Below are 17,296 nucleotides of genomic sequence, written 5' to 3'. Positions count from 1 at the left end.
GCGCTCAGAAGGTGGGCGGCATGTCCGCTGAACGGTGCGCAAAAGCAGCATTCATGCAACAAACAGTGTGCATTCCCTAGCATTCGACCGTCGAGGACATTCGCATCCCATACATCAATGACATTTGGTGCAATACTACATAAGCGTCTGAATGAACTTCGGCGCCGGCCAGATGTCGTGGGGAGGTGCTGATGCAGCTCCTGTGAAGGTCTGGGCACTGCGCCGCACGCCGACGTCTCACCGTGTTGTTAACGCTGGGGTGGCAGCTCTGGGCGCAGCCGCCGTTGTTGATGGAGCACGGGTTCAGTTCGGGGGTCGCACTTCTGGTTGTCCTTGGAGAAGACCAGGATGTCCCTGGGCGTCCCGTCCAGACGGTCCACGATCTCCTGAGCCCCGACAGGCGCCACGTTAGGGTGGCGACTAGTTGAGAGTCCCAGGGCACAGAGCTATCTGTACGCTTAGGAACGCCGATCCTCTCAACCAACGGGACACGGCACGACGAGCATCGTAAACGGCGTAAACGAGCTCAATGTGCGGCCCTTCACTTGACTCAATCATAACATGCAAATACGGACAAAATAAAACGCTGGCGCCATTCTTCCATCCTGTGTGAACTGCTATCATGTACTACTGGCATACTCTACGAATCTCAAGGGGCACACTCAAGCCATTTCAGCTGTGCATTTATTGTCACATCTTTTGCAGCTCAGCCACAGTCACGCCCATGACTACGGCCGCTGGCCACTCCTGCTGACGGAACCTCACCTCCGTATTGGCTCCTGTGTGCTTCTCTGCGCGGTAGACGCCGCGCAGCTGCAGGTCTGTCCAATAGATGAAGTTACCGTGCACTGCTATGCCGTACGGGAACAGCGTGGCCGCGATCAGCACCTGAAAACCGACCGGCTTAGTTCGTGTCCGCTTCTGGCCGGTGCGCGCGCATGACGACGCTGAACGAGGTAGTCCAAGCACAGGCACAGATGCGACCGCGGGCTAATTGACGCCATGCGCTCCAAATGGGCAGATGGCATCAAAGCCAGCAGTGAAGATTGCGCCGGTTCAAGACGACAGCAATCGGACGGGCACCCGAGCACACATGCGAGCAGACATTGACTATGACAGACAATCCTCCCAGGATGCCGTGGGATGCCAGCATACCACCCCGATGAAGACTTGTCACACCACCCAGAGCGTTCCCGCCCACACGGAACGCCTGAGCCGTGCTACCTCGCCGCCGCCGCCAAGCCCTCTGGAGTACCTCTCGGTTCGTGCCGTCCACGCTGGCGCGCTCGATCTTCTCCCGCAGCAGGTCTGTCCAGTAGATCTTCTGGGCGGGGCGGTCCAGCGCCAGACCGGAGGGCTGCGTCAGGTTCGCCTCCACGATCGCCGTCTTGAACGAGCCAGCCATCGTCGAGCGGAATATCTTGGCGCGCGAGCCGTACCTGGCGGCGAGGGCGGCGGTCAGAGGCGGGCCCAGTACCGCCCTCGCGTGGCGACAGAGACGCCCAGCGACGGAGCACGGTCCCCGCGACGGTAACGGATCTTCGAGGGAGCCGACCAAAGCTCAGAATACGGCGGAGCAAACCTTTACCTGTGAAGCGACGCTTGACAGTTACCGGTAGCCTGGCAGTGCCAGGTAACGCACGCTCAAAATCCGCCATAACTTATACTTGGTACCACATAGCACGTTGTCGCGTTCGACGCGGCAAGTCCTAAACGAGATATACAGAAGCTGCATCGGTTGAAACTACGACCCAACAGGCCAAATCGTCAGCTATCCGTAATCCCCAAACCCACCACAAGCCCGAATAGCCCTGAGCACCGCCTGCGCACCTCACGAAGCGACACTAGGCCAAAGCCAAGCAGCCTCCGGCACCTACCTGTTCCAGTCGATGAAGTACATGTAGCCCTTGCAGGGGTCGAGCACGAGAGAACGTGGCCTCTCCACGTTGGCCAGCATGACCACGTGCGAGCCGTCCAGGTTCATGGCATAGATCGAGTGGTTGCGCGAGTCGGCCCAGTACACCTTCTTCCCGATCCAATCGTACGCGATGCCGGTCGGGTCCATGGCCGACTTCTCGCCCTGCGCGCGCACGGACGGACGTGGTGTCAGGTCAGAGGGCGCGCACGGACGGACGTGGCGTCAGGTCAGAGAGCACGGACGGACGCGGCGTGGAGTCAGGTCACAGAGCGTGCACGGACGGATGTGGTGTCAGGTCAGAGAGCGCGCAGGGACGGACATGAATTACAGAATTACAGCTGGTCTACGCTCACAATTACGCCCAGAATTGCAGCTGGTCTTATGCGGGGTCTGGGCATGGCTTTATGCGACGGAGCTACGCTCCTACACCGTTTTAAACGGCCAGGCATTAGATACGTCACATAAGCGACTTGGCTTCGCGCGCATATCCCGATGAAAATCGCCTTGCGAATCAAAACTGAACTGAATGATTCCTGTGAACGGCGCGCGAAGTGATGTTGAAGTGCGCACGTTCGTAGCATCGTTCCACACAGCTCGACCCAGAACCAGTAAAGCCCGGCCCGGCCCGGACCATCCGATCCGATCCGATCCGATCCGATCCGATCCGATCCGATCCGATCCGATCCGATCCGATCCGATCCGATCGGCGCCGCAGCGGATCAGACCCCGCCGCGGCCGCCTCACCGAGATGATGGTGGTGCCGTTGTCGGCGCGTAGCACATCCATGGAGAGCCAGCCGATGCGGTCCGGCGGGCTGACCTCGGTGAACAGCAGGCGCCGGTCCGCCACGTCCGTGTCGATGTTCACCACGTTCGTGAAGTTAGTCTGAAGAACACGTCGGAGAGGGTTGAAGACTGGTGCTTCAAGCGCGCAACAATGGAGCCCAGGAGCTAGATATCCATATGGTAGTACAAATAATTACAAGTGTTTGCGAGAACTGTGCAGAAATGTCTTAAGGTTGCCGGCTGTAACCGCTGATTGAGTTTGAAGCTTGGAAACGAATAATAAATTGAAGACAAATTATCACGACTCCAGGTTTCGCGGGCATCCAGGCCTGCGATCGCAAAGCGGCCCCAGCCGCCGCAAATTTCACGCAACCGAACCACACCAGCGCAACTTACTGACTCACACACCACGCACAGCTGCCACATCCACTCACAATGGGCTCGAACGGCAGACTGTTGACCCTCGGGTCCATGTGCACGCTGTGGATCTCGGTCCGCGTCGTGAAGATGAGGTAGTCCTCGCTCTTCACGCAGCGGCGCTTGTCGTCCGCCAGCGTGCCGGTGGCGCATGCGCACTTGTAGCCGCCGTTGAGCAGGTTGCCTTCGCCGGCGGCCAGCGCGAAGCAGAGCTGTTCACAGCCGGCGCCCGTGCAGGGCGTTTGCCCACGGGGCTGGTTCTGGGCGTCGAACACGGTGATGTCGCGCAGCCTCTCCAGGCCCGACTTGAGGATCTGCGGCGCCGTCGTGTTGCTGGCCAGCTTGGAGGCGCGGAACACGGAGCCCAGGTTGCGGTCGACCCAGTAGAGGTTGCCCAGGTGCACGGCCAGGCCGACCGGGTTGGGCAGGTTGCGGCGGATCATCTGGCGGCTCTTGCCCATGTAGTCCACCTTCATGATGGCGTCCATGTTCGAGTCGGCGAAGAAGATGTCGTGCGTCAGCATGTCGATGGTCAGGTCTCGCGGCTGGCTGATGCCTGCGAACGCCGACGACGGGTCAATTACAGGGTCAGAGACCTGGGTCAGAGACTTGGGTCACGGACGTGGGATAGATAAGCGGGTCAAAACATGGGTCAGAGGCGTGAATCAGAGACGTGGTCACCGTGTCGTGCCAACCATCAGAGATAAGCGCTACACTGGGAAACGGCGGGCTCAAGGTCCACTACACCAATAACCTGTACGCTGCTCTATCGTCAAAGGGCGAGCGCTGTGTCTTCACTCCAGCTAACAGTCTTCGCCCTGATCAACCGATCGCCTCATGAAAGACTCCAGATCACTCGACACCGGTGTGACGTTCGAGGACACCGTCCGAGCCAGTGCGAGCGTCCTTTGACCGTCGTGTTCCGAGCGGCCTCGCCCCAGGCTCACCACTCGTGACGATAGCCTCCGGCTCGCTGCCGTCCAGCCTGGCTCGGGCCACCTTCGGGTTCTGCCCGTAGTCGATCCAGTACAGGTAGCTGCGGAGGAAGCAACCTCGGGTCAGTGTCGCCCCACGCGGCGTAAGCCAGCCGAGACCACCAGAGACACGCACGAGGCTGCACGCTACAGGCTTCCGGTGCCGGGCGCCCTGGGATACAACCATCGACGAGGGCCAAACCTCGGCGAGATGTCGCGTGCACGGCGTGCCCCTTGGCAGTCAGCATTTCATGGAAAGTCAACACCACTTTGCACCTGCAAGGACTTGAACCGGTACACCATAATCGAGAAAAACAGTTTTGTTAGTACCTTTCGCCTGCAGGCCGATCTACAGTTTTGCCAGCCGGTCACCATATATATTGTGGTTTTACCACATCCGTACCGTTTGATGGGGTTGACGGCAATCTCCTTCGGCGAGTCCTTGGTGGTCTTCATGAGCACCATGCGATGCTTGCCGTCCTGCCAGCACACCTCCAGGAACGTCTCGTGGGGGAACGAGTTGGCGAAGTACAGGTTGCCGCCGATCCAGTCGACGGCGATGCCACGGATGCCGTTCGATCCAACGCCGGTCGACACCACCGCCTCCAGATCCGTGCCTGGCCGACAACATTCGATTAGTCCTCGACACCACCGCCTCCAGGTCCATGCCCAGCCGACAACATTTGATAAGTCCTCGACACCACCGCCTCCAGATGCGTGCCCAGCCAACAATATTCCATAAGTCCTCGACACCACCGCCTCTAGATCCGTGCCTGGCCGACAACGTTCGATAGGCCATCGACACCACCGCCTCCAGATCCGTGCCTGGCCGACAACACTCGATAAATCCAACACCGGGCGCGGCTGGGCTCGTTGGCATGGTCCAGCGAAAAACTCTCCCGCACACTCCCGAGTGTCGCTCACTCGATTCGCAACCAAAAATGCCCGCATGTCAGGAGTTAAGGCACGGCCAGACGGCCCGAGAACCAACTCACCGTTGGGTCTCGCGCGGTAGATGCCGTTCTTTCCCAGCAGGTTGAACTCCACCCAGTAGATGTAGTTGTACTTCACCAGCACGTCAACGTGGAGCACGTTGTGACCTTCAAACAAGGTACGCGCAGTCAAGCGCCAAGGTCCGTCGGCACGTCTTCACGCTATGCAAGTGGATAACGACTGGCGTGTTTACCATTTTTTTCGTTGTGTACGCCAAATTACCTGGACTGTCCATATGTCTTTAAATCCCAATAACTGCCAAGATACGACTATGTTTTCATGCATCAAGCTCAGCTCATTATAAGGGCACTCACATGGTGATGCTATCTAAATGTCATCATTCAATTCCTATGGTCCGAACAAATATATGTATCCAATGAGCAACGTGAAGTGTGCGTCGTCATCATCTGGCAACACGCACCCGGTCCGGCAATAGGGGTCATCGCCTCGTTGTGATCTGTGAGACTGAAGCCCCTAACGATGTCCAGCTGGCTGACGATGGCGAACGAGTCGTACGCCGAGCAGTGCAGCGCCCCCTCCTGCCGGTAGCCGACGGCGCATGCGCAGACGCGGCCGCCCTCGCTGGCCGGGATGCAGAGGTGCTGGCAGCCGCCGTTGCTGCTCCGGCACGGGTGGTTGCTGGTCACTGCGGGTCAAGGGTGCGCGGCGTGAGCGGCCGGCGATGGTGCGTGACGGCTCAGGGGCTGCTGACAGGGCCCGAACTATCGCAATATTCTCCCGACATGATCGCACAGTCTGACAGCCTGCCTCGTTCCCAAATGTAGACGTTGGTGCATCATTCATGGCCGTATGCCATCGAGAGGAAGAAGAGACGCGGTGGTATCGTGTTTTGCGCCATAATCGACGAGACGTATTGATTGGGAGCAGAACATCAATCAAATATTTAATGCGTATTAAATTATCTAAATATTTAATATGCGCTAATGAAACAGGTTGGTTGCTATGCTATATGTTCGCTTGGTACTTCCGAGAAAACAATGGATTACTTCAACACTATTTTTGACTGCCCACACCACTAAGCTGGCCTCCTACCTGGCCGTTTGGAGAAGACCTTGAGCTCCTTGAGCGCCTCGGTGTTGTTCATCAGGATAATCCGGTTGTCTCCCTCCGGCAGGTCCAGCCGGGCCACCTGTTCATACGCTGAATCCAAGTAGTATAGTCCTGCAGGCGACGAGGACGACTAAGTAAACACGGGTTGACACGTCGAATATGCCAAAATCAGGTAGTACTGCTCAACAAAAAGCCAAAGTGATGACAAACGAAGACACGAACGAACGCATAACACACTCAACACGAGGAACAGTGAGCAGCATGCTATAAACAGCGAACAGCGTGAAGCTCAAACGCTGAAGTAAGAAGCAACAAGCACTGAACACCACACACACAGCACACAATACCATGGTCCCTGGACCCCCCGCGCCCGAGCACTGCTGGCTGGGCACGAGGCAGCGGCGCCTCAGGACACCCAGCCGCACGAGCACGTACGCTGCTCGTAGATGGCGATGCTGCGCGGCTTGGCGATGCCCCGCCCGGCGTCCAGCAGGGTCTTCACGTTCGAGCCGTCCACCCCGGCACTCTTGATCTGCAACACAGGGGGGCCGCGCTGCCTGAGCCGGGCCAGGCGGGGGGTCCGCAGCCACGTGGACACTGATGGTGACCCGCTGTTTACCGGTGCATGGTGATCAGGTCTACTTCAGGTGCAATGGAAGCTCGCATAGTCGGCAGAATCGTTTCCAAGTCAGGGATAATGACCCAGATGCGAACTGGAATAATATTGCAACCAGACGGACCATGCACAGACAAGTCTGGCCACATACAGTGTACAGCCGTATAGACCATTTCTATGTATGCGGGTATTTGGACTGGATTCAGATCTAGAGCAGTTCAAGGCCGACACCTTGCCAGCGAAGCTGTCCTTGCCGCTCTATGTTTCTGAAGCAGCGAGGAGTGCACAGCTGCAAGATAACACACGGAACCAATCAGGGAAGGTGCGGTCATTTGAGTAGGGAGAGCATAAAACACCCACACAAAACATGACCGCGAGAGCCCACTCACGAAAGGCTGGTTCTCTGTGCTCCAGTAGATGACTTTGGTCTCGATGTCGATGGCCAGCGAGAGCGGGTGAGTCACGTCCTTGATGAGCAGCTGCAGGGCGGTGCCGTCCATGTTGGCCTTGCCTATCTTGGGAGGCACGCCGACGCCGCCGGAGTCGGCCCAGTACAGCTTGCTGCGGGCCGCCGCGCGTCACGGTCAGGGCCGGGAGTCCGTGCCCGCCGGCCAGACACGTCACACCTCAGCAGCGCGGCAGTGGTACAGCTGGCTGAGCCTCGATCACCAGCGACAGAGACATGTGCGCATCAGGTGGACGGGCTGATCAGGCAGAAATAGGAGGGCGTTTTCGCCCTACTGACCGCACAATCGAGCTCAAACGCCTCACGGGTTGCACCCTGCCTGGTTTACATGGTCAACTAAACAAATCTAAGTCACTTGATCCTTGCGTGGAACTCGCAGAACACCAACTCGTAATTGTATGTCATCCATGGCAAGCAGGTCAAATCAAACAAGCACAATTTGCTCCGTAATGCCAAGACAGCACAATACTTTAGTAGAACCGATGGGCTTCAAGGAGCAAAATATTGGTTTCGGAAACTGCCCCCCAAATGACAAATCCACCAAGCCGGACCAGCCCTTGTGAGAGCAGCCTCACCCTTCGGACGGGTCCAGCACGATGGCTACCGGCTTGCCGACGCCTTCTGCCGTGCCATTGTTGCCCAGCACTATCTTGCGGTAGCGGCTCTTGCTCTGCGCGCTGACCACCTCTATGTTGGAGACCAGCTGGTTGCCGATGTACATGTTGCCGCCGACCCAGTCGTAGGCGATGGCGTGCGGCGTGCCGATGATGCCGTTCACCAGGAACTCGGTCACGTTGCCGCCGGCCACGGACCGGCTGTAGATGGTGCCCTGGGAGCGCGCAGACGGACCGTTACACGCGCCTGCTCCCGCCAGCTGGACGCACGTGATTGGACCGACATCTCGGCACGGCGCGGTATGGGGCGAAGGCGCACGACTTATGTTTTTTTTCTCAAAAATAAACGAGTTTTAGTCTTAAGACTTCGGGGATGCTCCTGTAATTACGAGCTGCACATTCACGTCCACCTACGGAAAACACAATCGTAAAAGATCATTTCCCCAAGGCAGACTTTCGCGCGTACCTAAGCCCCGCAACCGCGCCAACAAATCCGCACTGCGCATCTCTAACTCCTCGCCCTTTACACTCGGTGCCGAGACCCCTGACCTCCGCGAGCCTCATCCGCGCCACTCACATTCTCGTCGGCCCCACCGATGCCGGTCTCGGTCATGCCGACCCAGTAGACGGTCTGCGACTGGTGGTTGAAGTCGAGGCTGGTGGCGCTGTCGACGCCGATGATGGGCGTCAGCAGGCCGGTGCGCGGCTGCTCCGGCGTCAGCGACAAATCCGTCACCCGATTGCCGGCCATGAGCAGCAGGAAGGCGCGCTCCTCTGCCGCAGCGCGAGCGACGGTCAGTACCGCTTGCGGGAGGTGTCGGGGGAGGCGAGGCAGCGTCGGGTCGCGGTCAGGTCAGCGTCGAGGTCAGGAGGTGGAGCCCGGGTGGCGCACAATGGTCCAGGGCTGGAGAAAGCTCGGGGAGTTTGAGGTGGATTCAAGTCTGTCAGTCACCACATTGTAGGCACTCATTGCTAACATAGGGGGTAGGGAGTTTTTGTGCGGCTGACCAACAATGCCCAGCTCTCGCGCGGTGCCAGGAAGATCACAGCTACGGGTGCCTCCTGACCGCCGCAGCGTTGTTCCCTCTCTCTCTCTCCTGGCGGTGTTCTCTCGCATTTCCGCCATCCGTTCCCCTCCGCCCCGTCGACCTCCAGGCCCCCACCCCGCCGCTCACTCCGCACCCCGTCTCGCCGCCCTCCCCCACCCCACCCCACCCCCACCGCCAGCGCGCTCCGCTCCCGCCTGTGGCCTCCCCCAGCCCCGGCGGGGCCGCCAGTCTCACCGACAATGCAGCGCTGGCCACCGTCGGCCAGCCGGTAGCCGGGCCGGCACTTGCAGGCGAAGCCGGGCTCTCCGGGTGCCAGCAGGCACATGTGCTGGCAGCTGGCGTCCGCGCACGGGTCGGGCGCGCTCGGCTGCAGCACCGCGTGCGAGATGTGGATGCTGAGCGGCTGCGAGACCAGGTGCGTCACCACCGACTGGTTGTGGCCGCTGTACTTGTGCGCCGAGAGCACACGGTTCAGCTGCCGGTCCGTCCAGTACACCGTATCCAGGAACACGGCGATGCTGTGCGGGTGCAGCAGGTAGTGGCTGCTCGCCAGCACCTGGCGGCGACGCCGGCGGACCAGTTAGAGGGGGCTGGCGGAGGAGGCTGGGATGCGGCGGCGAACGCCGCGCCCCCTGCCGCTGACCGGGTGCGGAGGGCGACGGCGCTCCGGTGGGAAGGGCACTGTCAACACCTCACAGCTAAGCCGGAATCGTCCCGCTAGACGCCGTGCCACTGACGGGATACAGAAGGAACTCTGAGCTGTGTGGCAAACTGAAGTAAGAATACAAGTATGCGTGGCCGGCTAGGCACAGGCGAAAGTGTGCGCCAGTCGGGAGTCTGCAGCGACAGTGTCTACCTGTTACAGAGCGTCGGCACAAAAGGGGCAGGAAGATGAGAACTGTTCAAATCAGCCAGCGCCCGGCACTGGAGCCAGCGGTGGAAGACGCAAACATAAGAACGGCGTCAGCCACGTCCAATGAGGCAGTGACCACCCCAAAAACCTGTAGAGGCGGGAGCGTCTGAAGACGGCATCCCAGGCCCAGCAGACACCACGCACCTGCTGTCGTCCCGTCCCGTCGTATTTGCAGAAGTCGATGTAGTCCAGCTTGCTGTCGGCGAAGTAGACCCGCTTGTTGGGGATGTCAAGCGTGAGGCCGTTCGGCCAGTAGATCTTGGAGCTGATGATGGTCTTACGATCGGAGCCGTCCAGGCCAGCGCGCTCGATGCGAGGCCGCGTGCCCCAGTCCGACCAGAACAGGAAACGGGCGCTGCCGAACAGACAATAGAGTTCAGGTCCGGAGTGGACCAGCACAACAAAACGACCGAGCCATGGAAACTGAAACAGCGGGGTGCCGTCCTGGTGGCATTAGCAGAACGCCCTTATCGAATCTACGTCCTGCTGTCGCCCACTGGCAGTCACTCGACCACCTGCTGCTCTTCCTACGACGCAAATCACTTAGAAAGCCTGTCCACACCGGCAAACACCGTGGCGACATCGCGGGCGCTTGGCTTCGCAGGAGTCAGACTTAACGCCACATCTACCCTGTACCATCGACCATCCTAGCGCCGCTGCCGTGAGCGGCACGGCGCCAGCCGGGCCTCCGGCCACACATCCGGCGGCGACCGGCCGGGGCCGGCTTCGGGGGCTGCTGACCGCACCATCTTCCATCCTAGCGCCGTTGCCGTGAGCGGCACGGCGCGGAGCCGGCCGTCGGGGGCTGCTGACGGCGCCATCGTCCATCCTAGCGCCGTTGCCATGAGCGGTACGGCGCCAGCCGGGCCCCCGGCCACACATCCGGCGGCGACCGGCCGGGGCCGGCCGCCGGGGGCTGCTGACGGCGCTCACCTCTTGTCAGGGTCTAGCGCCAGGCCACGCAGCTGGTCCACGTCGCGGTTGATGAGCGTGATGCGACTGGAGGCGTTCTTGTTGGCCACCTCGATCACGCTGAGCCGAGAGTCCACCCAGTAGAGGTTGCCGGTGACCCAGTCGAAGGCGAGGCCCTCCACCAGGTCCAGGCCGCTGCTGATGACCTGTCGGCCGGGGCACGAGCGGCAGTGAGAACATGTCGGACGACACCGGACCTCTGGTGGACGCTGTAAACGTCCATACGCTATCTGTGGCATGTGAGCTGTCGTCGATAAACTGCAATCACTGTCACTGAGATACTGCTATCACTGTGTAGTGAGCCTACCGTGGACCAGGTCAGTTAGTTAGGGATGCTCAAACCCACCACCTACCACTCCGCCTACCCCTTGGACCTTGATTTAGAAGGGCCTAGTTCTCGCGTCCATTACTGAGATGGTAATGTGCGCGTGAATAGAACAACGTGACTGTCGTATACCATACTAATACTAACCGAACTATGCCACAAATGTGGTCGATTAATAGCTCAATTATATACAAGCAATTGTTGTAGCGCTAGAACCATTTGCATTGGTAATTAAAGCCCTTCGACGTCACATCACTCACACAACCGGCAGCTATTCGCTAAATCTAGCCAAGACTCGCGCCCGGGGTACGAGATCATCAACACCTGACACGGCCGGCACGGAGGTCAGCGTGGCGCGAGGCGGCGGTCCGAGTCCGAGTCCTCGCGCGCGCCTCACCTCCTGCGGCTGTCCGCCCTTCTCCAGGCGCATGATCTTCTTGACCTTCATGTCAGACCAGTATATGATGTTGTTCTTCATGTCCGAGATGGTGGCCACGACGTTCTCCACGGACACGGGCAGGCGCTCCACCGATGTCTCGTTGATGTTGGAGACCAGGATGGAGCGACGGTTGGAGATGATCAGCATCGCCTCGTCCTCGCCTGCGGGCGTGTCAAAGCATATCGTCACCGAGATGGAAGAGGAAACCAACATTTTCAAGGAACGCACGCTGTCGGCACCCTTTTGTGGAGCACCACCAACTGCAGGAACCACGTTAATCACATAGAGCTCAAGGGCCATAGCTCCAAAGGGATTCGAACCCGGGCCCCCACGTGGAAGCCGAAGGTGCTGACCACTCGGCCATTACACCCCTGGATGGGTGTAAATGAACGTTGCTTGCTGTTTATGTTTGTATGCCGGTGTTGTAAATGCCACGGTACTCGTAACTTTAACTCGGATTGGGACAACAACCACTGAAGTTAACGCTCGTTGGTCATCTTTTGCACGCTTTGGGTAACAACCGCGGCTAACCATGAGCCACAACTTGAGCCGATCATCCAACTGATCTTTTGGGCTTACTAGATTCGCATCACAGCTTATCATTCGTCACAAATTGAGCGAATCCTCCATTAGCTCCAGCGCACCCCCTCCCCTCACGCCTCTTGAAGTCCACAGCTCACACGTCGGTCACACTCACTCGTCGGCTTGCAAGTGTGCTTGTCGGCCTCCAGCTTGTAGCCGGGCTGGCAGCCGCAGAAGAAGGCGCCCTTGGTGTTGTTGCACGTCTGCGAGCAGCGGCCCGCCTCGGCGCACTCGTCGATGTCGACGCACTCGGTGTCGCCGCTCAGCTGCTGGCCGCGGCCGCACAGACACACGGCGCCGGTCGGCGTCTGCAGGCAGCCCTCGTTGCACATCTCCGTCTTGGCGTCCGTGCACTCGGCCAGGTCACAGCCGACGCCCTCGTCGGCGCCGTTCGGACAGTCGGGCTTGCCGTTGCAGACGGCGGCGCGCGGCACGCACCGGTCCGTCACGTTCGGGCAGCGCCACTCGTCCCAGGCACAGCTGGGGGAGGCGGGGGAGGGGACGGTCAGGGCGCCGGGCAGAACGGAGCGCGACCGTGGAGGGTCGCGTGTATCAAAGGCGTTACTGTGGTGAGGACATGTGCCGCGGCAGGTCTCAGAAGCCACCGATGGGCTGACTCGACTCAACGGTATTATTTGCGCAGGTAAAAATAACAACAACAGGGAGTTGTTTTGACTGCTGCAAGTGTCGTGGAAAACCCCGAGCTCTTTCGTTTTCAACATTCTTAGCATCACGAACGACGGGCTTGCTTACAACAAACGAGTTCATGTAAAAATTACTAAATCTCGCCAGGCAGCAAGCCTTTTCTTTTTCACACAAACCAGTTTTCTCGACAAATCGCAATCCTCTTGACCAGTAAATCCTGCCTTACTGTCGAGCGATTTATCTGCAGCCGCGGCTCGCCCAGTTACGTACGTAATGGGCGGCTTCTTGCAGGCGTGCATCGTGTCCTCGTCGCTGCCGTCACCGCAGTCGTCCTCCCCGTTGCAAACCAAGCCGTTGTACACGCAGTTGGTATTGTTACCTGCCAGAGAACGGGCCCCAGGCATGATAAGCGACGCGTTAAGTCGCAAACGCACAGAAATCACGCAAAAAACGGCCAGAGCGCAGAACTACAGCGTGAGAGCTTGTGCCTCATTGATATGAAGCTTGATTAAAGGCAAATCTCAGTAAAGAAAATTGTCCATGTTTAGAGACAAGTCGTAAGATCAAGATACAAATTTTTCGACATCGCTGCCAGTAGTGAGCTAAGACGACACGCTTTGCCGCCAGTGTCGTCGTCGGTTGGCGGCCGGCTTGTGTCAGAAGTGAGCTAAGATGACACCCTTCACTGGCTCTCTGGCGCTCGATTGACGACCGGCTTACATTTGAAGAAGCTGGGTCGGCACTCGATCTGGCCGCACGAGTCTGGTTCGTCAGACTTGTCCAGGCAGTCTGCGTTGCCGTCGCAGTACCAGGTCTTTGGGATGCAGATGCCAGACTTCTCGCACCTGGACGGGAGAGTTCGGTGTGGCGACGGTGAGCGTACACAGCGACACTCCCCAGCCTCACCAGATATAAAAACACGGCTGAATGGAATACAGACTCGTTTTTGGACATGAAGCGGCATCGTGAACAACATCCGTGCATGTCAACCGAATGTCTGAAGCCGACTTAATAGTTCGTGTTGTCTAAACAATGCAATTTACAGCGAAGCAGAACACGCACTAAACCCCAGAACGTCCCTCCCTAGCACACTTCGAAGTAGCCATCTTCGGCTTGGTTTCGGCGCCGGTGTGGTCGTACCTGAACTGCTTGTCCGGGTTGCAGCTGTCCGGGGAGAGGGTCGGGCACCCCTCCTCCTCACTGCCGTCCAGGCAGTCAGGGATACCGTCGCACTTGAACGACTCATGCACACACTGCTTCAGGTTGGCACATTTGAACTGGTTGGCCGAGCAGGTGACGGGCGGGCAGCCCTCCTCGTCCTTGTTGTCCAGGCAGTCGTTGTCGCCGTCGCACACCCACGACTGCGGCACGCAGTGGCCGGACGGGCAGCTGAACTGGTAGTAGGTGCACGTCTTCTCGTCGCAGAAGTCATCCTCGTCCGAGCCGTCCTCGCAGTCGTCCTCAGAGTCGCACTTCCACGCCTTCGGGATGCAGCGGCCGTTGTTGCACTTGAACTCGTGCTCGTCGCACGTGACGTTGACGCAGCCCGTCTCGTCGCTGAAGTCGCCGCAGTCGTTGTCCGAGTCGCACTTGAACGAGAGCGGCATGCAGCGGCCCGACGCGCAGGCGAACTCCTCGGCCAGGCAGGTGGGCTTGGTGCAGTTCTGCTCCTCGTCCGAGTTGTCCAGGCAGTCGTCGTCGCCGTCGCACACCCACGGCTTGGGGATGCAGCGCTGGTTGGCGCACGTGAAGTCCCAGCTGTTGGGGCAGGCCTCGAGCGGTGGCTCGGCGTCGGGCGCGTCCTCGCAGCGGCGGAGGTCGGAGCGCAGCTTCATGCCGTACGGGCAGTCGCAGCGCGCCACCAGGCCGCTCGTCGTCTCGTTGGACGGGATCGGGAAGCAGAATCTCTCGCAGCCGCCGTTGTCCTCGCGGCACGGGTGGTCCGGGTCGATCTGAAGAGAGGGCGACGGGGTACGGTCCGGCGGCCCGCGACATGGACAGGGCCGAGCGCCGACGGCAGTGACGACGGCCGATAGCGGCACGTGACAGGTGCACCCATCACCGGCGCAGCTGACAAGGATAATGCGTGCCTGGCGTGCCATTCATGTGTGACTTCCACAAAATCGCCGCATGGACAAGTTGGGACGCGACATGCCGATGAACTAAAATTTCCTCGCGTGACATTTCCATTTCCTTTCCAAAACCTTACGCAGCAGCACAGCAACTGCACGTAGCATTGCAAGCTCTATTTACCGCACCAACAGGTGGCGTTAGACACGTGAGTTACCTTCTGAATGTCGCGCGCATACACCTTGATGCCGAACAGGCGGTTGGACTCCTGGACGCGCGCCACAATGGTCTCGTCGGCACCGCTCAGCTTGTTGAGCCGCACGATGGCATCCAGTCGCCAGTCCGTCACGTACAGGTGCTCTGGAACGTGCACATAGCGCTCAAACCAGCGCCGACGGCGGCGCGGGGGCGCGCAGGCATCAAGGTCTCCGACCCGCAGCCATCCCGCCAAACGTGAGGCTTACGTCATTTTTGTCTCGGGAAAAGTAGTTTCCGCGACCGTGAAGGTCGACAAAGATGAAGGCTGTATACTCGTCTGCATGGAATTGATGCATCGGAGCTTTGATAGCCCTATTAGGTTGTAATCCGCTGCCACTCCTGTGCATGTCAATTAAGAACGCTTTTTTCCAAGTATGCGCGTCGATTTCGTGTTATGTAACTTCGTGTCTATTTTTAATTACCATTGATCATATTTCCCTAATTGGTCATAGTTCATGCTTCCTAATATCAACAGCGCGCTTCATGCGCATCATCAGTTGACCGCATCAACAAAAATGCTGAAAGCATCAGTTCCCAAATATTTGTTACTGACAAAGATTTGGAAACTGAGGGCAGCGTCAATATAACGCTGCTCATATTTCTTAGCAACAGTGCAAGCGTGTCCATGACACCGCGATCTTAGTTTCACATGTTACGAAATGTCCACGAGTTTGTCTAAAAATAATAACGCACGATCAGAGGATTCCGGTTCGTCGTAAAGCTATATTTATCCCATCTCACAGCGTATATTTGAAACGCACAGGAAACCATCCATTGCAAGGAAGACTATTCCATGATGGTGTCAAATCTCTGCCTTCTCCATCTTGTCCCGTAATTCTCTTCGAGCATCATCACCGTTCGATCAACAAATGTTTTTCATGTTTCATTTTGGTTCAAGTCTCGCAGGGTATCTTCGAACACAAATGACTGCCCACTTTAGATCGACCATTCTTCACGACGCATTCCCTGGTCCACAAACAACCCTTCCCTAGTCCGCTGGGTGATGTTTCCACCTGCCCTTGGGTCCAATACTGGCAGCTGCACGAGGGGCTAGGTCAGTCGGTGGCGTCGCCCTGGTCATGGGCGCGCGGCGTCCAGGAGCGGTTCGAGTCACCGTCGTAGTCGGACTCCTCCAGGCGCACTTTGCGTTGCAGCTTGCGCAGCTCTCCCTGCAGCATCTTCACCGTGTTGTCCCTCTTCTGCAGCCGCTGGCGCGTCTCCACCAGGTCCTTCTCGAGCCGGCGGCGCTCAGTGCGCTCCCGGCGCAGTTCCTCCCGTTCGCGGCGCGCCTCGTCCGACTCGGCTTTGTCGCCGTCCTCGGCGGTGTCGGAGGAGCGAGCCCCGAGTGCCGGCCGCAGCTGCGACACCGCTGCCCGCGCGCCGCACTGAGGGCAGCGGGCCGGGCCGGCGCGCAGCCGGCGCGTGATGCAGCTGTGGCCAAAGCCATGGCCGCAGGGCAGAGCCACGCCCCGGTGGTCACCCTGCCTGGCGCGCGGCTGCCGGCAGATAGCGCACAGCTCGTCGCGGAGCTTCAGCCGGCCCGCAGGCGCACTCAGCATCGATCCCATGCTTACAAGAGGACGAGTCGATCCGGCGTACCAAACGCTACTGCCGTGTTGCTGGTCTTGATTCCGTTACATTCGTCAGGATGTCGTAGGGTCGGATCGATTCGCGGCGCTTTGTGGTGGTGGACTCTCTATCGTAAATGAGGCCAGCTGTCCGGTGAAACCTGATGCAGTTACAGTATATCTAGCCCATAAAACGAGGGCCGTGATGCTCATGCGCTACGAAAATGAGAAGAGCGTTTTGTCCATAATTCATGCACATGTTTCATGCGTGTAGATTCCGTCAAAACTTTGACATACTAACTTGAATTATTCCTACGAGCTCGTGCCAATATCATCGTACACTTGCCAGAGGAGAGACTGATGAGAAGCCAGTGCCCTTTACTTTTCAGTGAATTTAAGACCTGGCAGGAGAGCGCAGCTATACGGGCATCATTCGCTCTCTTCATCGAGAAGCATGAACCTATCGTAAATTATGTTCCAAGGACAATACTTAAGGAGCCGGGAGCCACCTATTCCATCAGGGTTTTATTAAAATTGCTTGTTTGTACGAACTTCAAAAAGCAAGTTGCAGTCAGCAAAATATAAAAAAAATAATGGGACCCATTGCATGAGTGCTCGAAG

The 17,296-nt window shown here is 58.5% G+C and overlaps 1 protein-coding gene across 1 annotated transcript in view; it reads right to left on the bottom strand.

Moving 5' to 3' along the window:
* LOC119089810 (low-density lipoprotein receptor-related protein 2-like) overlaps positions 1–17,296 on the bottom strand; it is a 72,689-nt gene that overhangs the window by 21,193 nt on the left and 34,200 nt on the right. Inside the window, 25 exon segments of the mRNA XM_037212627.1 lie at positions 242–313; positions 315–386; positions 766–888; positions 1,256–1,439; positions 1,878–2,080; positions 2,663–2,803; positions 3,138–3,676; positions 4,068–4,156; positions 4,498–4,711; positions 5,090–5,194; positions 5,509–5,733; positions 6,141–6,269; positions 6,594–6,690; positions 7,164–7,335; positions 7,816–8,069; positions 8,432–8,628; positions 9,138–9,459; positions 9,961–10,171; positions 10,750–10,934; positions 11,511–11,713; positions 12,250–12,614; positions 13,050–13,158; positions 13,500–13,624; positions 13,920–14,731; positions 15,067–15,209. Of these exon segments, the coding sequence (XP_037068522.1) occupies positions 242–313; positions 315–386; positions 766–888; positions 1,256–1,439; positions 1,878–2,080; positions 2,663–2,803; positions 3,138–3,676; positions 4,068–4,156; positions 4,498–4,711; positions 5,090–5,194; positions 5,509–5,733; positions 6,141–6,269; positions 6,594–6,690; positions 7,164–7,335; positions 7,816–8,069; positions 8,432–8,628; positions 9,138–9,459; positions 9,961–10,171; positions 10,750–10,934; positions 11,511–11,713; positions 12,250–12,614; positions 13,050–13,158; positions 13,500–13,624; positions 13,920–14,731; positions 15,067–15,209 (5,291 nt within the window).

This window comes from Pollicipes pollicipes, unplaced genomic scaffold (genome assembly GCF_011947565.3).
Source record: "Pollicipes pollicipes isolate AB1234 unplaced genomic scaffold, Ppol_2.1 Scaffold_3087;HRSCAF=3621_pilon_pilon_pilon, whole genome shotgun sequence".
Taxonomy (NCBI): Eukaryota; Metazoa; Arthropoda; class Thecostraca; order Pollicipedomorpha; family Pollicipedidae; genus Pollicipes; species Pollicipes pollicipes.
This window is presented reverse-complemented; position numbering and strand designations above follow the sequence as displayed.